The sequence below is a fragment of the Chelon labrosus genome (assembly GCF_963514085.1).
Source record: "Chelon labrosus genome assembly, chromosome: 6".
Classification (NCBI taxonomy): Eukaryota; Metazoa; Chordata; class Actinopteri; order Mugiliformes; family Mugilidae; genus Chelon; species Chelon labrosus.
Window position 1 is genome coordinate 6,028,579 of NC_140342.1, and position 26,167 is coordinate 6,054,745.

Sequence of the window (26,167 nt, forward strand, 5' to 3'; positions counted from 1 at the left end):
TAATATTGGAATCTGATTTATATTCACAGCTACACTTACAATGCTGGCTCGATATTGAAATTATGAATAAATAATGGTCTTATTTTTGGTGCATGGTTCTTGCTTTGGGCTACATCCTCAGTTGACTCCTCCATCTGCCCCATGCTGTTGCCCATCATTTATGACCATGTATTACACTTTATCACAAAAAACACACGCATCATAGAAGTAAATATATAGTAATGTGAACTGAACTGGATACTTTACACTCCATTGAAGTTAAATGGGGACATCATTAAGACCTTCATAAATGTAAAAATGGTATATTTTCAAAAATGTATAGCTCACAGTAGAATCAGTTGGTCTATCTGTTCTAAATAATCTAAAATGACTCACTAGCCAGGCTTTCTAGGGCTTAATTTTTCAACATTTCCTGTTTCTGGCAGAGATATAGATAAGAAGAGCACATCCAATAAAGCTGAAAGCATGGTTTGTAGCCCTGTTTTTTTATCATGTATCATACTGTCATGACTTTTTCTTTCTGAAGAACAAGGAGATTCACAAAGCTATCAGTGGATAATCAAACACTTATAAATGTAACATGATCAAATGGCACATAGGCTGCGTTTGGCAGTAATTTTACTAATTTCAATAAAGAAAATGTAACGTGGAAAATGTCAGTACACCCCAACATTTATTACACCATCAGATCCATAAAATTTATCAGGTTTTTAAGATTATGTGCTAGTGATTAGCACCTTCTAAGGGAGTGACAGATGAAAGCTCTGACATGTAGAGGCAGTTGGCTGCTACTGAAGTGTGTGGTGTCTTCATGTCAAAATCAAAAGGACTCTTTAAGACCTTCAGAAAAAGAGTTGTGTAATATGCGCCTGGCAAAGGGATTCTAAAATAAATCATCCCCCTGTAAGAAAAACCATGTACTAGTAGCATAACAAAGAGCCCTAGAGCAGATCAACAGATGCTAAAAGAAAGTCTCCAAGAACCCAGTGTTGCACCACAAGGTCTTCAGGTAATTCTAGAAATTGCAGGTGCCAAAGTGCAATCAGAAAGGGGGCACAAATTTGACCGGCTTGGTTGGCGTGGCAGGAAAAAAAGCCCTTGCTGTCCAAAAAGAAGCTTAAGACAAAACTGCAGTTTGTCAGTGAACATATAGACAAGGAGCAGGACTCAGACAGAGTTGTTTGGCCCCAGGAACAGTAGACATGTGTGGTCAAGGACAGCCTTTTAAAAAACTCATACCATCTGTGAACCAGTGAGGGTTCCTTGCTGCCCTTGCAGTCACTGATTCAACTATGATTTCATATCATACAAGTTAACGTGAGGCCATCTGTCCAAAAGTTGATGTTGGAGTTAAACCGAAAGACAGACCTTTAAACATGATAGAGATCCCTAAGCTCACTAGCAAATCCACCAAGGAAAAGCTCAGAAAGAAGAAATGGAGGGTTATGAATACAATTTTGCATGGATGACTGGTCTAAAATGTCAGCAAGCTGATGTCAGAGACTAGTGAACAATAATGAAAACGCCTACTAGAAGTTAGGATTGCTAAAGGGAGCTTTTGAGTCTAATCATGTATTTGCTTGTTACTCGGGAAAATATCACATCCATTGCTATTTTTATGGAATAAATTATTTCAAAGTCAAATTTTTGGTGGTATTAAAACTTTGGTCTATGGGCATAGGGTCAAATGGTGTTCAGATTTGTCATATGTTGATGGGGTGCACTGCTGAACTGGAAGGGATATTAATGTAAGTTTGAACCCTCTTTTTACAAAAACAATATTATATAATACATTATATGAAAGTGTGCACACATACACACACATGAGAATTAACTCACACATTTGCTAGAGCCCCGCTCCACATCAGCAACCATTAAGAGTGAGGACAATGAATCACTTATCAGACATGATTTGCATAATATGTTTTGGCTCTGTGAGCACTCAGACTATTATTCCTTCCATGTGTGGAAACAACAGCAAACACAGCATTTGGCCCGTTTTTGCTGTGCTATATGTGGTCCTCATTATACAACATGGTCCTCACTGCCTGGAACCCAGACCTTGAGCAACTGCCATCCATTGGCTGCAAAGTCGTTTGCTTTGCAGAACAAGATACATGAGCAAAGCAGCTTAGGGCCTTTACATGGAAACAAAAGGTCAAATACATCCCCACCTGCTTGGACTAAACGTGCACAGAGTGCGCTCACACGCACAGATAAATACATAGACGCTCATGCTACCATTTGGCTTTTTCAAAAGCAAGCACATGCACTTTGGAAATATCTACTTTGTTGGATTGTGTTCTATCTCTGACAGACTGCCTGTCAAAGCACAGTAAAAAAACAACAAAAAAAAAACAAAAAACAGGCAGATCAATAAAGATGCAGGGGTGATGAATGCAGGGAATGAAAAAAGACAGGAAAAGGAAAGGAAGATGGGCGAGACAGAAGAGCACCTTGCTTGATGGCTAAGTCAAAATCTGATAATAGGATGACAGGGCTTAGTGCAGATGGAATGCTGAGTTGGAGGGTTTACTCTGTTTCTGCACTTCTGCCGCCTGAAGACAATGCTTAATAGAGGAGACGTATTACTGAGGACGTCTGGCATGCTCCGAGTAAACCAACCACACATCTGTCCACATACACACATATGCACACATAAGCAGTCTATCAGCAGAACACCAACGACCACGAAGGACCCCGTCAATGCTGAATGCAACTGACATTAAAGCACATACTTAGCACACCCTACAGACTGTTGCACCATGCATATTAGCATGCGACTATTGCATGCCATGTCTACAAACCACATCACACATGAAGGATGGTGTAGTAGTGAATGTCCCTGTATGACCCAAATTCAAGCTTTAATATGTCGACATGTGGACCCTCCACCTCGCTGAACTCTCCATTAGTAAATCCCTGAATCCCTAACCGTTTCAGGGATGCGGTTCTGTGGCTGACCTCTGAACCAAATGTAGGGGAAGGATAAAAGAGGATTATCCTCCAGGACACAATACTGTATTAGTATTAAAAACATTTTCTAACTTTAGAATTATAAGGTTTTATCAGCGATTTAGTCCAGGAAAAAAAAAAAACTCACGAGACTATTATTTGAACATGTGTCAACTGCTGCACTTAATATATCACTCTTAATCCTACTCCTCATTGATCTGTTGCAGGTTAAAAGAAGTGAATGAATCACTGAGACCATTTAAATCAAGGATGTCAAACATACGGCCCACTAGAGGCTCCAATCTGGCCTGCAGGATAAATCTGCAAAGTACAAAAATGACAAAGGAGACATTAAGTGCAATTATTCAATAAAAGTTAATCATAATTGGTCCACAAGGGATGCGCTCTTTAATCAGAGTTGCAGACTCAACACAACACAGAGACCCAGAACTAAACAGCAGACAGCAATGTGCTGAAATTGCATGTATTTTTCTTAAGACATTTCAGGTTGTTCATAAAATGTACTGTAAAAGTAAAGTTAATTAAATGTAAACATTTTCGTAATGTACTTCTTTGCAGTAAGACAAAGGGAAAAGTTGTTGTTATTGTGCCACTGTGTCACAGGTCCAGCCCACTTGAGATCAGATTGGGCTGTATGTGGCCCCTGAACTAAAATGAGTTTGACACCCCTGATTTAAATGTGTGATTATACCCCAGTCTTAGTAAATCACACTTAAACAAATACCAAAGATGTGACATTTTTTATAAATGAGTATATAAATGTTGAGTTAATGCCATTAACTGTCATGCTAGCTAGCTAGCTAGCCTAGAAAATTCAGTTACACAGATTGGCATGTTATGCAAAACTAAGCTTAAGCCCGTTTTTTAATATTACTGGGATGTCATAAAAAAAGAAAAAAAGAGTAGATTTAAAGTAGTAGATTTTCGCCACTAGGTCTCACGCTAGAAAGTTAGCTTACTGTAGTAAATAGCATAGCTAGCTATTTGGCTAAGGACAGTAGCAGACAAAGTTAGCAGCTGATAATATTTTAGTGATTCTGAATACCAAGCTTCTAAACGGGGTTGTGTCTACACTGGACATTTTCGAGAAAGAATATTACCAGAAGACTCAGTTAATATCATATACGTGGCTAATTGTTACAGTGTTTCAAATATTTAGCTGTCGTCTGTGCCCAAATACATTATATAACCCCTTCAGAGTAGTCAATACATTTTGTCTGTTTAACAAAGTTAGACTAAACTGTTTTTAACTTATTCATGAAAATTAGGACACACACAGGACTGTTCCCAGCCAGGCGACAGCTTCTTCACAGTGCTATGGAGCAATCAAAGCTCGAAGCTCCACACTCATGAACAGTTTTCATCCAAAAGCAATAAGTGAGCTAATGTTTGAGACTGTGCAATCCACCGTGCAATTTCTGTTCAATACTCGAGACTGGTACTGTGCAATATACAGTATTTCCATGATAAATCTACCTCTACACACACACACATATACATACATATTTATTCCTGCTGCTGTGACCTATTTATTACTGTCAAGTTCTTGTTGAGTGTTGTTGTTTTTTATATACTGTGTTTCTCTTATCTGCACCGTATTTTTTATTTTTTTTTACATACTGTTTTCATTTTTATACTTTTCATATTGTCTCCTTTTGGTCGCACACAGAAACCCATAGGGAACAATTTTAATATCTTGTTGGACTGCGTGCAAAGTCAATAAAGGCATTTGGATTCTCATTCTGAAAATAATGCTGTAAGTCACGCGCAGCTATTAGTAGTTGCCATCTGTATTCTGCCTTATCTCAAAAACTTGTAATAGGATTTTCCATCCATCATGTATAACTGCTTATCCTTTGAGGGTCACAAGAAGGGGGGGCTGGAGTCCATCCAGGACGCGAGGCGGGATACACCCTGGATTGTTCGCCAGTCTATCACAGGGCTGACACAAAGAGACAAACAACCATTCACACTCACATGCACACATTCAGAATCACCAGTTAACCTAACAAGCATGTCATTGGTTGTGAAGGTTCTCCAGGTCATGGTATATCCAAAAAAACAAGCTATAACAAGCTAAAAAAAAAAACTAAACTTGTTGGGTTTCTTGAAGCTCATTCCAGTAGCTTCTTCGGTTCTAAAGGACTGGATGAGAGTTGGGGTTTAAATAGGCACATGTGTAGGTGTTGCCCACCTGACACTAGCAGGACTATGGTCTGTAACGACCATACTCACCTGTAATTAGAGTTAGAGTTTCGATCCTGTTTTCATTCCCCAATGCATGGTGCTCTAACCCTTTATTAGCCAGAGCCTCAAATCCCAAGGTGTGAAAAGTGACAAGTCCAGTTGCCCTTGTTTCAGCTTGTTTATTTTATATTTTTCTTTGCAATGTGAGAGGTAGCCAGAGAACTTGGAGAAAACTGAGGCAGGCACAGGGAAGCCTCCACACAGACAGGCCCCACTCAGCCCGTGAGTACAAGCCCACAACCCTCCTTGCTGTGAGGAAACACTCCAACACCATGCCATAATAGGACTTCGAAAGTGTAAATATATATCTTTAATTCTTAAGTCCAACTCAGAAACTTGAGTTTGGTTCACACAGAGTTTTCTTCACTGATAAAACGAGTAGCTACTCCCAGCGGAGACTAAGACAAACAAACCAGCTTAGGTAATAAATGATGTGGATTAGGCCAAGAAATTGGAAACCGCAAATAGTGCAGAACGACCCTCATAAGACTGCAGAAGGGCAAACAAGAAAGCGGAAATGTCCGGGGAGTTCCTTCCCAGGACATGATTCAGTGTTAAAATCTGTCTCCGTTCCAAGAACCGGCTGGTTGAATGATGTTTTTTTGTGTCCTAATTGAGCAAAGAAATGTGGTCGAGCAGCCATTATCTTCCTCCAAATTACATCCTGGATGTTTTCTTGGACTTGCCTTAACACAATAAACGATCCATAGCTTAAGGGGCAGCAGAAAATTCCTTTCACTGCACACTGATAAACATACAGTATATGGCTGGCCCACATATTTTCCAGGCCTGAGGCTGCACCTTTTAGTTATCTGTAATAAATATTTTAATTTTAGGTTATCAATTAATAATGGAAACTCCAAGAGTCACTCACTTCGAATAAAGTCAGACATGCACAGGCAATGAGACAGACAAACATGTTAAAACCCTGTTAAAAAATAAGGTGAGGAGGTCTTCTTGGTCACCTGCACAGAGAACCCAACTTGCTGTTAAAGAAATTTATCAACTGCCAATGTCAGTCTAAAGATAGAGGACAGCCTGGGCTGGCTAGGTCAAGGCCAAGTGTGCCAGTGTTTCTATTCTGGGCACATTGATGACTTATTTAAACCATCCTACCCCGTGACGTCAACAACGCTCGCAACGTCCCAGCGTCTGGCTGAGCAGACTCTCAGCCTTCTGTGCATGTGTACGCTGGTGTATTTTACACAGTTGACCGTGGCCATGCAGCGCATGTGCACACTCACTCGGGTTTGTCAGCACAGCCTGTATACACAATTCCACATTTACAGTTCTACCTGTGGTTTGTTGTGCACTGCTTCCTGCACTGCGGTTACGGAAAATTACACCCCTAGCAAGACCTTCATGTGTCAATCAGCTGTGAGCCAAACCAAGAAACACTTAAAGGAACGATTGGCGAGTGTGTATATAACAGTTTTGCTTTTTTTTTTTTTTTGTAAGTTTGTATCGCAAGGGAGCGATGAGGCGCTGACGGCTGGCCAGAGAGAACAGAGGAAGCCCCACAGCCTACATGGTCAGATGCTGACTGTTCTAGCATGATCTTATGCGTGAGTGAGTGATTAACTCAGCCCTGTATGTTGTGTGTGTGTGTGTGTATGTGTGTCTGTCCATGTTGCTATGGTAACTCGAGTGTAGGTTGGGTTGCCCCATAGAGAACACTTGCAGCATGTTACAAGGCCAGAAGCCCTGTCTCTTGGGACAGTGAGTGCTGGCAGTGCCAGTTCAAGGCCAGGACACGTGTTAGGAGGCCGGATGACATCTGTCTCCACACCTAACCACGCACATGTGCGGGAGAAGGAAAATTTAGTGAATCTATCTATGTGCATTACCACAAAAAAGTACAAAAACATGAGCATGAATTGCCAAGTGGGATGTTGTTTAGCCCTCCCTGCCTCCCACCCCCATTACTGACGGCCCTGGAATCACTCCAAGCTTCCCGCTGGCCTGCGTCTGTTGCTTCAGCCTTAATGCCCTGCCTTGTATTAACACGAACAGAAAAACAAATGTAATTAACTCTCAGCAAGATTGGACCAGTGGAATGAGGTGAAACACACACACAAAACGCTATAGAGTGAACAGACAGGGAGATTTGAAGAAGGCCAAGAAGGGAAAATATGGAGTTCCTCAGAGTTAAATGTAGCTGCTTCATTTAATATTAAGGGCAGAGCCAAGAGTGCTCAGTGGACATCTGGAACAGGATGATCCACACCACACACTAATTAGAGAGCATAATATTAATAGCCATTAATGACTGCATGCTTTTTGATTTTGCATAATGTACTCAATGTCACGTGGAGCATTTTGACGTGGTGAAGCTGTTAATGCCCTCCTCTGATGTCGCTCAACTCCCTCCTGCTAGAAATGTCATCATCACACGGCCGTATTAACTCCCTCAAACTGTGAAGCTCAAAAGGTTGACGATGCGGCAGCAATTTTAGTCCTCGCCAAAAGTTTCTTGCTCGCGGTAGATTTGATTTGAAACAAATAGCGTTAACAAGAGTGCGATTTCCACTTTTCCGAATGAGAGAACTTCAAGGAGCTTAAGCACAGCAAGCACAGCTGCTCCTGCAGGATTCCCTGTACGGCGTAGGGCACACACAATGTACGCGTTAAATCAAAAGTACGAACACACTCTTTTTTTTACACTTGAAAGCACACAAATAATTTACACGGAAACCAAACAAATGGATTTTTTCCTTTTTCTGAGGCAAAGAACGCCATAACTAGAAAAAACTTATAGGTGGTGTAGAGAGGAGGTCACCAGAGCAGGAGGGCACTGGGAACCAGTCTAATTGGAGAGCATGAGAACTTGAAGTGAGAAGCTCTGTCACTAACTTACCGGTTTCCAGTTGTCGTAAACGACGACTTTGCTGTCCTCGTCGTCCACCGTCACCGAGCACTCGTAGCCCTCACCTGCAAGCAAACGCCCATGTCACACACAGAGTGTAATATTAACGGCACAGCACACACTGCGAGACGGCAAACACCACAGGTGCGACATGCTACAAAATAAAATGTGACCGTTTGCATTGTGGAGATAAAATGCTCGCTGAAAACAAATTGTCTTCAGCTTCAGCGGCTGCCTCGAAACGTTGACAAGCCTTAAGGAATGTCCTTGACCTACTCCAGAAAGCTTAAATCGGTTTCTGTGAAGAGTTTAAATAAGTGGGGCCAACTGATGTGTTTACGAGGGCATTCTTACACTGCGATTCAAAGAATACGGCTGGTGATACATGTCGTTTTGTTATTGTCCCCAGAAAGGAAACCCATTAGCCCATTTTCCAATACTTTTTGACTGCCCTACTCTGAAAGTGGGTCGCAGGGCCGATAGGCTATATATCTCAATTTTTAAATAGGTAGAAGCGATTTACCAAAACCACATTTCTAGGTAGTACATTTAGTTTGAACCATTTTTCAGCAGCAGATTAATATCCATTCGATGCGCCAGTGAGAATACACAGCAGGAGAACAGTGAGCATGTGCAATTGTGAAGTGTTTTTATAGTTTATAGACAACAATAAAGCATTGTTGCACAGTGAAATAAAAAAATAATGTGTCAGGATGCTGCCACATGGAGCTACTAGTTGTTGGTAAAAGCACAACACAATAAGAACTACTAAGCTAATAAGAAGAAGAACTAATAAGAACATTGTAGATAATTCAAGACAAAACCTTTAATAAAACCTTAAAAAGAGCTTTTATCAGCTGGATTTTCTTTTTTAATATCAACTCCATTTTCAGTACAAAAAAAAAATAAAAAATGAGTAGTGCAATATACTGGAAATGTACTGTCATTACATCCTTAGAAAATATATTACCTGTAATTGTAAGGTAGCTTTTTAAAAAAACACACATTAGCCCAAGACAGTTTGAATGAAATTGGAAAGGCCACTATCATGAATGAGATGTCTATTTTAAAGTACAAGCACACCACATCTCTTGGTGTTAATCAGTGCTGTCTTTTTACTCGTAATTACTGTACTTGGCGAGGACGCACATTGGTCGGTAAGGTGTTACTTCCCTCACAGCTGATACGGTGCTGGAGCATCTGTTCAAAACTATCAGAAATGTGTTAATTAAATAGGCGTCGAACAGTGTATTTTTTTTCTTTTTTTTACACTTTGCAATTTTGACGTGTAGGACACAGAATAATTTAGCACACTGCATGAATTCTATCTGTGAAAACATGTATGTGCTCTTTGGACGAAATTGCTGTTTCCGTCCATTTATGATGCATGAATCAAAGTGTGCAACATGAACAGCAATGAATACTGTATGCCGTGAATCAGGGGCTAGTTGGCTTTATGCATAAGGGAGAGCAGTCACCTTTTGGTGGCAGTGACTTATCGATTTGCTGGTTGAAGGGTTGAGGACCAGAGCTGATTATCCCCGGTGTTGCGGTGAGCAGTTTGACAGACAGACCTACTGACTGATAGGGGCCTCAAGGGAAGGAAAGGGAAATTAAGTTTTTTTTTTTTTTTCTCACGGGGGAAATATATCCAATGACAAGACACCAATAACTGGCATATATCCTCAGGGTAGCTGAGGTAGCTTTCTGTTAATTATGAATCTACGGCTATTACAGCTGGTTATCTTAGCTTTGCATTAAAACTAGAAATAGTGAAAAGTTGCCAGTATGCCTTATTTCCAAGTTAACACCTGACGTCTACTAAAACCAGGAGCAGGTTATCTTGACAAAAGACTGCAACAACGGGTGGAACTTCTGTCTCTGCCAAGAAATCTATGAACATAACTGTGAAAGTGCTGTAAAACTTTGCTTCACATTCAGTTTTTTATAGACTACTTCAAAAATTATTTTCTTATGGTTTTATGCGCCTCTAAAGCTAGTTCCAGTTGAACATTTCATGTACATCAGTCTTCTCTACATGACACCTGGTTATCGTGGTCCAATCCCCTCATCTAACTGCTTTAACAAAACACGTTACTAAAGGGGATAGTTGAGCAGCCTACATAAGTGTTTGGGTGAACTGATTTCAGGACTGGCGTAGGAAAGGATACACTGACCTCCCAAGTATTTTATCTCCACAATAAGTGTCTGAAAGAATCGTTGAAACTATTATAAGGTTTGCCAGTCACAACATAATGCTGCACATGCACACAAAAACGCCCTCCATCAATCCCTGCCCAGGCCATTACCACATGCTTGTGTCTCAGAGTCTATTGAGAGGGATCTGTCCGACTGCCCGGCCAGAGATAAGGCCAGCGACGACTTGCCCACGCCATTCTGTCCGAGTAGAACTATCCTCAGCGCCCCGCCGTGGCTGTGGTAGCCCGGCTGGGCGGCAGCAGACTGGCTGAAGGAATCATCCCGAGGCACCTCTGTGTCGCTGATAGGCAATGTGGCAGGCTCCTCCAAGCCTGGGATCCAATCACAGTCCTCGGATACGGCCTCTTCCCTCCGCAGCTGATGTTTGACGGGTAGGGGTGTGCTTCCTCGCCGGAGGGGGGGTGCCGTGGTGAGAAACATACTATACTAGAATGAAATTGAGACAGACATAAAAAGAAAGACACATGTAAGTCTAGAGAACAGGCACCAGGCATGACATGCGATGTGATGTTTCTGTCTGGACTACACTCCTCCTTAAAATGCTTCTGTTCCAAATAGGTCACAGGTCCACCTGTAACACTGTCTATTCTAGTAAATATTATCACAGGAGAATAGGGGGAAGGGTGTTTCCATTGTGTGTACGTATGTGTCTAAAGAAGAGGGAGGTGATAACATTGGATGTGAGGCAGATATGTGCCTGTATGAGAGAATGATGGTGATGAAGATGCAGAGCGTGTAAAAGGCAGAGGGTGAGGTGGTGGAGCGGTGATATGAGGGAGACACAAGGCAGGGGGAGCTCCTGAAAGAATGACAGGAGATAAAAGGATGCTAAAAGACAGCAGGTTGATGAGCGTGCAAAGAGCTTAAGGTGGAGACCGGAGACAAACAAGAGGGGCAGAGGAAAACGGGCGGCAGATGTGTGTAATATGGGCACTGGTGTCGTCAGGTGGCTCTGTACTGCACTGTGCTTATGTAGTGAGTGCAGCATGAAAATAGGTCAGAATCACACAGTCTCAAGCTCCTTCTGTAGTTATTTGAAAATGGAAATCTGTGATGGGGTCTGCCAAGGGTTTTCACAAGAACAATAGTTTGGCTGAGGAAACAGTGAGTACGGCTAAGTGCGTGTGTGGGTTTAGCAGCCCCACCAGGTCAACCATAGACGACCCTCATCAATATTAATACAGCAATTAATCCAGCTCCAGCAGCACCGCTGGGCATCTGTGGCTCAGAGTCTGCCTGTGGCAAACTTAAGTAGAGTAGTGGCACTTAATTAAAAGAGACACAATAACAGGTTCACACTATAATATGATGTAAGCCGGGTCAGAACCACCACAGAGGAAAGTCTCTCAAACATTGAGCTGAACACCTCTGATTGAGAGATTGACACGGTGGCAGCAAAAACAGATGAGGTAGAACCAGGGATGTTGTACTGGATTTAATTCCACTGTTAGATTGTACTGGGGTCTCGTATAGGACAAGTTTGCCTTTGCCTTTGTTTTCATAGCATAGTCTAATTAGCTTATAGTATAGTATAGTACAGTATAGTATAGTATAGTATAGAGTTGTAGAGTGGATTTTTGCTGTATAGTATAGTATAGTATAGTATAGTATAGTATATAGTATAGTATAGTATAGTATAGTGTCGTAGAGTTGTAGAGTGTATTGTTGTTGTATAGTATAGTATAGTATAGTATAGTAGAGTAGAGTATAATATACAGCAGTATAGTATATAATGCCGTTGCAGAGTGCATCGTTATAGTATAGTATAGTATAGTATAGTATAGTATAGTATAGTATAGTATAGTGTCGTAGAGTTGTAGAGTGTATTGTTGTTGTATAGTATAGTATAGTACAGTACAGTACAGTATAGTATAGTAGAGTAGAGTAGAGTAGAGTAGAGTATAATATACAGCAGTATAGTATATAATGCCATTGCAGAGTGCATCGTTATAGTATAGTATAGTACAGTACAGTATAGTATAGTATAGAATGGTAGAGTAGTTTTTGGACTAGTATAATTTTGTTTAGTACAGTACAGTACAGTACAGTATAGTATAGCATAGTATTGTATGGTATTGTATAGTAGTGTTTGGACTAGTACAGTTTTGTTTAGTATAGTATAGTATAGTATAGTAGTTTTTGCTATATTATGGTATGGTACACTATAACACAATGTATAATATAGTAGTATAGATTAGGGCAGAGGTGTATAATTGTCTACTGTATATAATATAGTGAAGTATAGTATAATAGAGTAGTGTGGTGGTGTTGTGTATTGTTGTAACATGTCTAATGTGTAGTATTGGTGTGAGGTGTGGCTGCTGCTCTTTCTCTCTCTCTCACACACACATATAAACAAACACGCACATTAACACACACCCACACACCCCCCCACACACACACAGGTAGCTCAATTAGGCTAATTGAAGAAGCTAATCAATTAAGCATGCCTTTAGTGTGTGCAGCGCTCAGGGGAGCTGTACACGCAGAGGCAGTAAACCGTGACCGCGGGCTGAGCCAGTGTGTCAGGGGTTAATCTCTTCCTCTCGCCAGGCTGTCGAGAAACTGGGCCAAACAACAGCGCACAATACAAAATTAATACTACAGGCAGTGTTTTTGTTCTTTCATCTCCACAGCCCAGTTACAGCAACAGTACCCGCTGCAGCCTGGTTGGTGTCTGTGGACTTTGGTCTCATCGGAAGCTGGTTACTGTACAGCAGCTCATTATACTCCATTCTATTCAAGGTATCTATGGATACCTATGTAAAAACAGAGACACAGATCGATGGATCGACCACCTATAAAAGCTGTAACCCTGACTAATCACTACTACACAAACAATAGCAAACCTTAACCCACGTCCCAACTACTGGAGGTCAGAAACAATGAGCTATGGCAGAAAACAATAATGAGAGAGTTGACAAATTATAAGGCACGCAAAGCTTACTTTAAGTTGTTACTAAGTCCACACTGAAAGTGAAAGAAAAAAATATCCCATTCTGAGAGTAAAGAGTAAGCAATGCTTCTTAAACTGAATTCCCACATAGATCCAAGATATCTGGGGGAAAGCCAAAGTGTGCAGCAGAAAAACACATCATCTCATGATGTATGTGTGTGTGTCTTTGTGTGTGTCTGCTACAGTGCAGAGCGCACAAGGTGGGTTTTAGGAGGGAGGTGGAGAACCTGCTGTCGCCTTACCTGGTCAGCCATGGTTATCAATGAGTCTTCTCTTTATGGAACAGGTGCTGTGTGCTTCAAGTCATCTGCGCTGGCCGCGGACCCGGCATCACATTCACGGCGGCGGTGACACGCGGCGCACAATAGAGACGCACCACGATTCATTTAACGTGGCGGTTAGTCCTCTCAGTCTCAGCCGCGTAAAACCCCCCCTTCTGTTGACTTGGGTGGAGAGGTGCGGCGCGTGGAGAAAAAAATAAAAAACTGGGATAAGGTGGATAAGGAGCCTATACCTGCGTGTCTGTTTGGAGCAAGAGGCGACTTGTTATGGGAAGAAGAAGGAAGAAAGCCATTGGCACTAAAACACATCCCCTCCTGTCCTTTTGGTGTCCCCGCGTCCGGCACTCACAGCGCGTCCCTCCCCACCTCCAGTTAATACCTGCACCTCTCTCTCTCTCTCTCTCTCTCTCTCTCTCTCTCTCTCTCTCTCTCTCTCTGCAAAGTGTGTATTGGGGGCGCGTCCTTGGTGTAGCGCTCTTCCTACGGCTTGGGTTGGAGGTGGAGGGACGGAGGCAGGCAGGCAGGGATGGTGATGGGGTGAAGGAGCGTCTCTCACTTCTTCCCTCCAGTGCAAATATCAGCCCATGATGCGTTTCTTCAGACGTGCTCCTTTGTCAAACACCAGGTTTGGGTTTCATTCTGGTTTTGACGGCAGATAAGCAGGGGTTCTTTGGTCGCTGTGAGAGGGAGCGGCCGCCAGAGGGAGGCAGAGAGGTGCCTCTTAAAGAATGTGCTGCCAATGGGGCGTCTGTACAGAGGAATGGAGCGTGAGAAGGCTGGCACCACCCCATGACAGGAGAGAATTAAACAGCATTACTAAAGACTGAAAATGATTTTTATGTTTCACTAAAACAGAGCTGATGAACTTGGTCGTCCTGGGTGGTCAAAAAAACGACAATTTGTACTGCTAAGCAATTCAATTTCCAATTTATTTTAATGAGAATGAACGAGTGTGCTTTTTGCAGAGAATTGGCTGACTTGGATAGACTTCATTTTTCTAATGCAGAGAGAAAGAGTCCAGCAGAGACAGCTCGAGGCTGCAGCTGCATTAGACTAGCAAGAGGCACCAGCTGCCAGGGACTGCGCAGAGACTGAGCTGCTGGGAGAAAACGAAAAGGCTGGTAGGGCCTTTGCTCAAATTGCTCCCTGACGCGGAAACTGATACAATCTGCCGCCACAATTTTCAGGATGTTTTTGTTTTACAGTGTAACTGATGCTAATCCTGGGGAAGCCTCCTGTTGTCCTTGCCATGCAAAGAGAACAAGGTTTTACTCGTCACTTGGAAAGAGGAGTGCTGGAGACATTCTTCAAGATTGCAAAGGTAAATTGGAAAAGCACGACCGAGGGAGCAGATGACCTTTGCATGAGAAATATTATCTTGGTTGCACGCTGGGGGAGGGGAAGGCGGCAGGGTCAAAAGGCCAAATGTGAAATGCCCGTCAAATACTGAATCTTAAACAAACGCATATCTGGAAGGATGTTTTTTGAGCATCCAGCCCGCTATCAAGTCCATCACCGCCAGTTCTGCCGACAGAACCCACCACTGTGACTATGTGCATTAGCTAACTGGCACTCTCTCCGGAAAATTCATCGGTTCAATTTATTTACATAACCACTCGTGGGCTGACAACATCTCAGTCCCTGATCATATCTGTCCGACATGTGAGAAATAAAATCAGTTTCCCATAACATGTTGTGTCTGCCTGTCACAGTCTATCCCCGAGCTGAGACCCTTTTTTTGTCACATCTCACTCCAGTTTACTTCTCCCACAGACTTCAGTCAAATTGAGTTGCTCCTTAGAGTTTTATGGGGTTATATATAAAAACCTGCAAGGGCTCCTCAGAAACATAAAAACAAAGAGGCACGTTTGTTACAGATGCTTTTATTTATGAGTCCTTGTTGCAGATGGTGGCATTAATTTAATGTTTAATCTGCTATTCATACTATTAAACACCACGCATTTTAATACTCTGTTGCTTCTGTAAACTCTTATCTCCCATTTTCATTAGTACGCCATTTGGCCTCTTGCCATGCGTGCTGCAAATCCTTTTATTAATCTTGCTGTGTAGAAGATACCAGCTTTTATCTCCAGCTGCATTGTCATCTGGAAGCTGACCTCACTCATGTCTGCCATCTTTAATATAAAATAAATCCAGCATGAACAAGAGTGTTCTACTTCAACCTACTTTCATTTAGAGGCAGATTGGAGTTCTGACTTACAGGCCATGGGCAGTGAAGTGCTACTTGGCAGTAATGTTAAGAAGCCTGGTTCTCTGGATCTGGGGGCCGTTATAATGACAGCTCTCAGCGTGTTGCGGTGTGAATATTTCATGCCTTAGACGTGTCTGTTTAGCTTGTCAGGGAGCTGGATTCTCGTGAGATTCCTGATATGACAAGATCTCATGACAATCCATCTCGCCAGGCCAATTACGTGCTCGTGGCTGAACACTGGAGGTGCACACCAACCAGCATCCTGAGAGGAATTATTGGCAGCTATGGGCATTTGGTTTGTTATGTGTACATTTTCCTTTCAAAGACAACAAGATTTGCCTAGGAACATGCTAACTAGACAGAAAGCTCCACTGACTGATCGCTTTTAAAGCTCCTCAGACTGTGGATTGTTGTGTTTGTGATAGATGGTGACAGACAGACAGATGGTTCATTCAATCACCCGCCAAGGAATTATTTTTTTAAATGCTCACCCATCCCATCTTGTTTCCAAGGATGACCTCCCCATCAATTCAGCAATTCAGAACTGATATTTGGTAATATGTTATTTTTAACTTAATATCATCACACAAGTCTGGACAGAGTGGACAGTGCGCTGTGTGCACTTTTAAGGAGCTGCTTTAAATCTCATTGTACTGTGTATAATGACAATAAAGGCTTTCTATTCTATGCTATTCTATTCTATTCTATTCTATTCTAAAGGGGAACTACTGTTTTTTACAACCTGGACCTTATTTCTGGCATAAAATATGATCGTTTACTCACCCATATAACTTTGGTGTCATTTGGAGTCATTCGGACGATATTTAGATTCCCGTATATCCATATAGTGGGAGTGACTGGGGCACCGAAATGCATTATCTGCTGCGAAACTCGTTTATTTCACCAATATTTTGTTATGATACGCTAGTTCTCTTCCCCGTTGAATCTGGAGTTACTTGTCATCATCATCCAGGGTCTGTAGATCGACCTACTAACCTCTGACCTGGATGATGTCATCTCTGAGCGCTTGTTTACCTGTAATTTGCTACTGCTAGTTTTTTGCAACATGGTGAATATTTTTCCGATTCTGAGGTTGTGGACGACGACTTTGTTTATGATGGACGTCCTTACCGTTTTGAGCCAGAGTATACGGATGAGGAGCTCGTTGAAAGGAGGATGCGGAGGCAGAGAGAGTAACAGCTGGCCAAAGAACAACAAACTGCTGCACGTCCGCGAATAGATGACAGGTAACTCCGGACTCAACTGGGAATAGCACTAGTATATCATAACAAAATATTGGTGAAATGAACGAGTTTCGCGGCAGATAATGCGTTATTTAAAGGCTGCAGTGCGGTGCCCCAGTCACTCCCACTATATGGATATACACAGATCTAAATATCGTCCGAACGACTCCAAATGACACCAACGTTATATGGGTGAGTAAACGGTTGTATTTTATGCCAGAAATAAGGTTCAGGTTGTAAAAAACGGCAAATTCCCCTTTAACTTCCAGTGTGTCTTGCAATGCTGGTAAAGTGTAACACAACAGAGAACAAACACTCTTCATTTGCTACTGTCTCATGTTAAACATTTCAGACAAGTGCACTAACACAAATTTATTAGGATCGTTTCAAAATAAAAATCATGAACTACCATGAGGCGAAGGACGTAGACAGTGGATGCGTTCTGACACTGAAATACAGTGGCTGCCTACCATGGCAGAGCAAAGAACATTTTTGCATTTCAACAGAAGCAGAAAGATTCGCCCATAGAAGGGCGATGGCAAAATCAATCAGCTGATGAGAGGAGATCCTAAATAAAGCATGAAGTAGTCTTCCTGATTGAATATTCTAAACTTCATTAATATTTTGAGTCAAACCAATTTTTGTTCGTGTTGAATTTATGCCGCACATGAAATTCATGTGAAGAACACGGGTTATTAAAAAGAGGCTGATTATCACTCAGCCTGAAGAGATTAGTGTTTTTCAACCCTCTATTAGAAAGAATAATATGACTGTGAAAAATAAGTGACCTTTCAGAAAAGGAACTATAAGGAAGAAAAGTAAAGACAACTGAAACTCGTAAATGGAGGTCAAGTTTCTGATTGGAGTGAGAACCATGCACTGCAGATCCAGTGATTCACGTGTTTAATATACATTTAGTCCTATTTTAGTAAGGCATCCCATTTGGTGGTTTTGTTTTGCTCCAGTGTGGGTATCTTTCCCTCCTTATTGCCCAAGATTTGGTGAAACTCCAGCTCAGAGGCCTGAAATACGCCTCGTTGGGTCTGATCAAGGGTGTTCTCGTATCCAGTGCTGGTGTTTTCAGGCTCTCGAGCAGCTTGCAGTTTTTCAGCTGTCGTAGCACATCAAATTTTAAGACCTGGGTTCTTTTTGGACGATGCAGGCTCCAGTGTTCGCTAGGCACAGTGCCAGGCGGTGCAGGGGTTGCAGCTACAGCACCAAAGGTGATGTGAAAAGTTGGAGGATTTTTAATTTCATTGCTTTTCAAATCCTCTTCCAGGTCAGCAACCTTGTCATCCTCCAGTCCCTGTGGTGTGTGTTGTTCAATATGCTCTACCTGGAGTGCAGAAAAGTCTGCTTCACTGAGCTGTAGGCTGGGGTTAAGGTCACCCACCCACCTACTGGAGGTTTGACGTAGTTTTCCAGGGGTTGACTGGCTGAGGCAGATCCCTTTGATCTGGGTGGCAGGCTGTTGCCTCTACTTCCATCTCCTGTTGGAGCCAGGCTGCCCTCTCAGACAACTCTTTTTGAACTACTTGTCAGTTTGCGAGTCTTTGTGATTACAGGCATGCACGGGGGCTTCTATTGTTGTCTGCTCATGCGTTTGCTGCCTTTTGTTCCACTTGTCTCCATGCTGAAAGGAATCGTGCTTTAGCCTGGTGAGTGTCACATACACTTGCTAAGCTTCTTGCTAATCATAAAACACAGGACTGCCATCTTTTAAAAATGTTGTTTGGAGTGAGATTTGGCCATTGGATTTTTTATGAATAGGCATTCTGTGTGTCCAGGTCACCAGCCACCAGTCCAGGTATTTGGTTCAACAGTTTAACAAAGCTGGATTTAGTCAAGAAACATCTCCCTGCACTAGTCTAGAATACCCAGATTGGGGGAACCAGTACTGGAATTCTCATTTACCCATTTCTTTGTTTGCGGTTCTGACACAAACCTGTCACGGTGGTGCGTCCCCATCAGCTTGGTTATTGACAGACATCTCAGTATTAGCATTTTGGTGTCAGGCCTTTGCATCTGTTTGTGCTCAGATATCCTGTATTTTACAGCAGCAATAACAGCTGTACTAAACTTTAAAAGATTTAGTGCATTGCTGATCAATATTTCTATATTAACCAAGGACCAAATGACAGCAGGGCTCTATTAAACCCGTGTTACAGCTACAAATGGACTCATTGGATGTACTGTATTCCCCTGAGAAGAGACCAAAGCTAAACTAAAAGAATACTGATATTGATCTGTACCATCTGGAAGCTACATTCATATTTCTATGCCAACATACAGCCTTTAATGTATACACTGATAAACTGATGCAAAGTTTTTGCGCTTCTCCAAAGTGGCCCAAAATTCATTTGAAGATCAAACAGCCTGAGGGAGCAATTACCCCGTGAGCTTGTTAAAGTTCAAAATATGAATTTTAAAGACATCATCAAATCCAATTTATCTTGTGTCCGAGCTCCAGAATCAACAACTCTCACGTCTCGCCTTCAGGCTGAAATCTTTGTTATTTATACCAAAAGAAAAAAAAAAATACTCATTAAACGCACAACTACTGTGCATTTGAGTAACATAATGATGCAACACACATGCACATGAAAAATGGTTTATTTTTTCTCAAGGAGTAGAAATATGCGCAATAAACCCCATTTAACTAAGCCACATTAAAATAGAAGAAAGAAAGAATACACTGTGAAGGATTGTCTATGCAAAGAATTTGCTCATTAAAAATTTTAAAAGTTGGTGTCAAATGTATTTTTTTAAATAATGAACCACTATTTTAAAAAACTGAAAAGATCTGACATCTTTCATGTTGCTGAGCGTCATCCCTGCTGAGTGATGGCATAATTGTGAATCACTACACGTCTGTGTCTCTTTCAACGCGTTCTCCATGTGGGATTTAAATAGCGTTCAATGGCAGGGAATAACCTGACATCCTTTTATGGCTATCAAGTGGTAAGTGTGCGTTGTTGTTGCCACACACGCAGAACCAAGACCTCTCCTGGATCATCATCTGGACAATGAGAAACCCTACACTGATGTTAGTCTTCTGCCAGCTTCTCCTCTGCTCGCCGTCTGATCCCACAGTATTTTCAGTGGTACAGCAGGCCTAGAGACCCGCCAGGGCTCCAGTAAACATACTGAATAGAACAGGAAAGGATACTCTCAGTGGGCCTGCTGTGCATGACTTATATTTTAAGCTTTCACTAATCTGCAGACTTAATTATGTCTCATCAGGACATCAGAGCTCGCAACTGCCTTGCACTGCGTGAGAGGATCACAGCGCAGACAGATGACAGCGATAAGTGTTCTCATTAGCCACCAAGACAGTATTGACAAAAAAAAAAAAAAAAAAAACGCCTGCTCCCTGCTAATGGAAACGCTCTGGTGTGCCGTTTAACTTTGCAATCTGAGAGATGTCAGAAGGTCAAGAGGTAACTAAGGCAGAGTTTATGGCTGCCAATAAGGTGACACCCACAAGTTCAGGGATTACTATAGATATTAATCACCATCGCATGCCTATCATAACAGGTCTATTATTAAATTATATAGGCATAATTCCTTTTACCCGTTGATTGAAGTGAAGGTGTATGATAATGAATATTGCTTAAGCATGTGATAACTGATTAGTTGTTCCAAGAAGGTTTTACGATATCTAAAGGGCAATGTGAAAGAAAGGAAGAAAGGTGGGTCCTCTTGGTGATGATGTGCTCGTAGTGAATGATCTCAAGCTCATACTTTAGGTTTTCAGCACTGATTTGAGTTTCATCCTGGCCTCATTGGGATTTACCCAGTGAAAAGATTAAGAAAAAAAGTTATTTTATAAACTGGGAAACCTTTTTCAGCTCTGCAAAGCTGGAGACCAAACCAGAACCAAATCACGCTGAGAACAGCCGACTTACATTTACTCTGACGCACAAGTACACAAGAATGCTAATGTTGATCAGACGAAGCAATCACTACGAACACAAGCTTGGATAAAATATCAATTTACAACACTACAGGTACTTTAAGAGGGTGTTTTTGTACGATGATAAATGTGTGTGCTTGCTAAATATAGACAGTCAGAAACTCGCTAGCTTAACCTAGCACAAGAAACAGGTAGGAAAGAAACTAACCTGCATCTGTTCCAAAAACAACAAAAACCGCCTACAGGTGACGAACCCTCCGCGGCGCGTTTTGAACTCACTGTGGATGGCACCGGCTGTTGCTATGTTGGCAGAAACTTGGCAGGTACTTAAACAGCCAACAACTTGTGAACATAACCCACGTGTCACTCAGAGTAATCACATCCTTATTTATGCAACTTGAAGCCTTGATATGGATGAGGTATATACAATTTCATCTCCCACAAAGTTGTTATTAAAAGGGAGAGGGCTGTAAACATTTATTCCTGCTGTAAAGTTGGGAATTTCAAACTGGATGTATATGGGAAATGATGCGCTTTAAGAGCCAGCCTCAAGTGGCCATTTAAGGAACTGCAGTTTTTGGATTTGTTAGCTAGACATTTGCTGTTTTCAGTCTGTAGGCTAAGCTAGCTAGGTGTAGCTAAATGTTGAGCAGGCATAAACCCAAAACGTTGAACTACTGCTTTTAATATCTATGATTCAGATATGAAAAAAATAACCCATCTGCATTTTAGCTGCAAAACAAACCCAGTGCATACTATTTCTAGCCTGGACACCACCCCGGTTCACCCACCCACTAAAGCTTTGGGAATTTCGGTCTGGAGTCGCTCTGTTTGGAATTCACTATGCCCGGTAAAGATCTATCAGGTCAGTCAAATTGTTTCGGTGGCCTTAATGTGGTGATGGACAGAGGAATAATAGAGACGTAGCCATAGGAGCCCTGTCACCTGAGTCTGTTGTAAAAGACATCAAAATAACTTTAAAGGATGAACAGTTAACAGCGATTAAGGTTTACAGAGGTATTTTTCTCTCTGCATCAGCGTAAAGACAATTGAGTATTATGACGCCAAATTCTGATAAGAACTGCTTGTGGCACCAGCCTACAACATCAGGGCAGCTCTGGTGATTCCAACAACCCAATAAATTTACTCCACTGCTTTACAAAAAATAAAAAATTAAATAAAAATCCAATTACTTGCCTTCAGACAATTTGTCACAAAACCATTGCAGGTCTAAGGCGTGCCCTTTACATTGTGACGTTAAACCACTCTGGATACAGATGGGTCCACTTGTTAAAAAGTAATTTTCTCATGCAGACGCTGTCTGATGTGATTCTTTCTGTCAAATCCCTGTTCAACAAGCAATTATCCACATTCAGGATCAGAACAAAACAAGTCAGCTTCTGTTAAAGCTACTAATAAGCTCAGGATGCCTCTTTTCATAAGGTTATGGAGATGACATTGAATTCAGACAGTGTTACTATCAGCCTTTATTGGGAGGCTTTCCAAAGGAGGGAGGCATGTCCCCTGTGATTCTGCTTTGTCGCATGGCTCATGATGGGCTTACAGAGAACTATTGCTTGTTGTAATATTCTATATGCGATGTAATGATAGCAGTGCTCTTCTCATGCTGTGCACGTTCTACATGTCATACTTTTAAGATGCTATTTTTATTGCCGTTTGGAGACGCTTGTTTAAAAGCTCCACGGGGAGTGTGGTTTATAGATGGTTGGATAAGCTGTGTCAGTCAGTGCTGCCCCAGCAGATGTCCTTCAGCCCCTGAAAAAGGCTGTTAAGATACCGGGTTCAGGTCCCGCGTGGCGTCTCTGAAGACGCCGGTTCAGTGACCTGGTTTTGTAAATAATGATGTGAGCTTTGATATCACCTCAAACTGCTTCATTTGGCTGTCACCCTTTCCTTTAAATCATTTCAGAGTTACAGCTCTCCTCCCCTGTAAGCTTCCCATTGCCCGGACAGTAATTTGCTTAGTGACTGTGGAATTGTGATGAGGAAAATAAACCTTGTGATTTTATGGCTCATAATGCCTTCTGTTTATGATATGTGGCCATCTATTTGAGAGCCTCACACACCGTTACCAAGAGCCTTTTTATATGTGTTTCAAAAGCAAGCAGGATGTGAGTATGACCACACAAGCATCCACTACGGTATGTTTACACTTTACAAAGTATGCTGTGTGTGTGCGCGTGTGTGTGTATGCTTGGATTTACAGCGTTTCTTGGGATGGAAAATATGAAGCATCTCGTGGGGCTACGTGAGTGAGCACAGCTGTGTGAACTTTATTGAGTCAGTTTGTGTGTCAGGGTTTGGTGAGTAACTGAGTGAGCAGGAGGCTGAGGGACTGTCAGGCATGGGGGAGGAGCTGGAGCGATACGCCAGCGCTGTGCAGGTTTCTTACCCAACTGCTCTTGAAAGAACGAAGGCAGGAGAGCCCGGAGCTGCCGTACAGCCGGGCGTGATAACAGGAAGTACAGCGGCGGGTTCCAGCAAGGCGCCAGACACACCAACAAAATAGCCATCAAGGACATCACTTCCCACAAAAGGGACACCCTAGTCTGCGTGTCTTCATGGGACCCTGGCGTGGTTGCTGACAAGTTGGACGGTGGGAAAGTTGGAGACAACCTGTGCCTGAATGTGCCAACTGGAGAAGCAGCTGAGCTGACATAAGGGGACATGACATTGACAAACTCAAGTGCGTAGTAGGGCAACCAGCTGATCGCAAAAACCAGCGTTGAACCGATGAGCAGGGCGGTAGCTTTCTTGTTGCGTCTGTCAGCAGCCAGCGTGCCCCTGCATCGGTGGAGGTGAGAGATGATGAGGCCACAGTTGATGGCGATGCACAGGAGAGGGGCCACGTAATAAACCAGGAAGGCCGGAACCAGGAAGAACAGCCACTCGTCTCGGCCGACTGACCACGTGCAGCCGCCGTCAAAGTTGATGTAGGTGACCTTTGGTAACGCCATGGTTATTGACACCAGCCAAATGAGTAGGACAATACACAACCTGGGGAAGAGCGAGATGAAAAATGGGTTATGTTATGTAACACTACATACAATACACCTGGCTCTGCTGGGAAGGACCTTTATCTGTTGCAATTATCCAGACACCCTTGGATGTTCTAGTGTCAATACATATTGTATGCAGGAAGTAGCCTTCCCTTTATGTAGCAAAAAAGCATACAGAAGGTGGGGACCAGGTGTTATCGAGTGTTGCCACTCAAGGAAGCAAAGAGATACGCAAAAATATTAAAAAATTTGACTGTATGTAAGTACTCCACATAATTATTTGAAAACCACATAACTACTTGAATGTTCCACACATATTAGCCCTATTACTAAAAGAAATTGTACCCACACTTGCATTGAACTGGCAGGAGGTCTCGTCCGAGGTGCAACGATGCGATACCTCAGCACCGACAACGCCGCCAGGCTGAAGATCTCCACCCCTACCGTCACAGAAGTCATGAATCCCAGGAGGACGCAGGTCCCTCCACCAAGCTGCCAGTTCTGGAAACCAGCACTCAGAAGCACACAGGGCAGGGTAAGCAGGGCGCCCAGGTCTGCCAGGCTGAGGTTGAGGAGCAGGACGGAGCTTGGCTTGGAGCGGCTGCGGGGGTTCCTCACCAGTACCAGCCACAACAGGAGGTGACCTCCGACCCCAACCAAAAGAGAGACCAGGCTGACCATCGGTAGCACCACGGTGAAGGAGATGGTGGTGTTGGTGGAGACCACGTTGAAGAGGAGGTTGACGATGGCAGGCATGGCTCTCGTAGATCTGGCAGTACAAGATAGCACTGGGATAAGATGGAGGAAAGACAGAGAAGATGGAGCATGAGGACTTGGGGGGAAAAAAAAACAAACTGGAGTAATTTGGGTTTGCGGATGAGAAGGGAAAGGACGAGGCAGAGGAGGAAATGCAAGGAACAAGGTGACAAATTATAAATGAGATGAGACAGAAGCAGCAAAGAGAAGATGAAACAGTGAGCGAGTAATAGAAAAAAGGATTTTCAGAAGTGAAGAGAGCCGCAGACAACTGTTAGAGGAGGTTAGATCAAATCAGGAATTCAGAGACACGCAGAGTGATGATGATTTTAAAAGCTCATTTTAATAATCAACTATTTCCTATGCATTATTCATGTTTATAATAGTTGCCTCGCTGTGGCTCTCAAATCAGTGGCAATTCAGAGCTCACCAGGGCCTATCTGTGACTGACAAGCCTGATGATTCAGACACGACGGTCTGTCTCTCAGGAGACTTAAGCAACAAACACTGGGAGTGACATCAGCAAGTCGACTGCATCACGACACAAACAAGAGAACACACCTCGGCAGGCGAAGGCTCACGGATCACACAGACAGAGGAAGGAGGCTTGTTTGTTCCCAGTGGGATGACCAACACACACAGACCAGCTGTGAGCAGGGAAATGAAGGTGCAGTCTTTGGTAAAGAGCAGGTTGTTGACCAGAGCAAGTAAAAAAAACCCACAAGTAAACAAACCACTTATCCCCACAAGTAAACATGCCACTTACTTGCTGTTACAGAAATGACTTTGCTACATACGCACTGGCATTTGTGGAGGTCCTCTGAATAATTGATCTTACATCAGTGGCGGCACTCTCCTTGCTCCTTTGACACCAAGTGCTCTTTAAAACATGCCACGAGCTGTCTAAAATGTCTCAGCTCACATCCATCGTCCAGTGGACGCATTTTGTTAAAACTCATAAATTACTATATGAACAGGCATAGCTCGATAATACAGTGTCAGAGCAAAAACACAGGCACAAGGGAGACCTACACAATATTAGGAAGGTGGTCATAATGTTATGCCTGATCTGTGTGTATGCAGGCTGGTTGTTGGCTCTAGTTTTGTGGTGTGTTCAAGACTTTTTGGTCCAGACCAAGACGACATGAGGCAAAATCACAGTCGCCCATTGTTACTGGTAGCTCACTGATGTCATTTTGGTGTGTACGTACCGTAAGCTTCAAATTTGTTGTGTAAACAGTTGCAGAGCTACACCAGCATCAGTCATTGTGGTGCAGTTGCAGTTTTTCTAAAGAGTATGTGTCATTTTCTCAGCAGGTCCACAGATATACTCTTCAAACATTAATTGCGACACCGTGAATGTAATTTGAAAATGCCAGAGCGCGGTGGTGGGATGCATCATTACTCCCACTTTTGTCACAATCAACTGTGTCCATGATTTTTTAGCGTGAGGGACAGATGGACGAACAAATG

General features: G+C 42.6%; 2 protein-coding genes across 2 annotated transcripts in view; both read right to left on the reverse strand.

Annotated features, from left to right (window-relative positions):
• The window catches only part of rem2 (RAS (RAD and GEM)-like GTP binding 2), a 32,837-nt gene extending 19,238 nt beyond the window's left edge, over window positions 1–13,599 (reverse strand). The window contains exons 1-3 of the mRNA XM_084546565.1: window positions 13,508–13,599; window positions 10,399–10,735; window positions 8,081–8,154 (exon numbers count right to left, since the gene is read on the reverse strand). Coding sequence (XP_084402691.1) covers window positions 8,081–8,154; window positions 10,399–10,735; window positions 13,508–13,519 — 423 coding nt within the window. The 5' untranslated portion in view covers window positions 13,520–13,599. The remainder of the gene's footprint in view (window positions 1–8,080; window positions 8,155–10,398; window positions 10,736–13,507) is intronic.
• A 9,285-nt stretch (window positions 13,600–22,884) lies between these two features.
• Window positions 22,885–25,049, reverse strand: LOC311489399 (galanin receptor type 1). Its single transcript, XM_084546469.1, has 2 exons — window positions 24,288–25,049; window positions 22,885–23,936 (listed from the first exon to the last, which is right to left on the reverse strand). The coding sequence occupies exons 1-2, from the start codon at window positions 24,692–24,694 to the stop codon at window positions 23,213–23,215; spliced, it is 1,131 nt and encodes a 376-aa protein (XP_084402595.1). The 5' UTR covers window positions 24,695–25,049; the 3' UTR covers window positions 22,885–23,212.
• Between the last annotated feature and the right edge of the window lie 1,118 nt (window positions 25,050–26,167).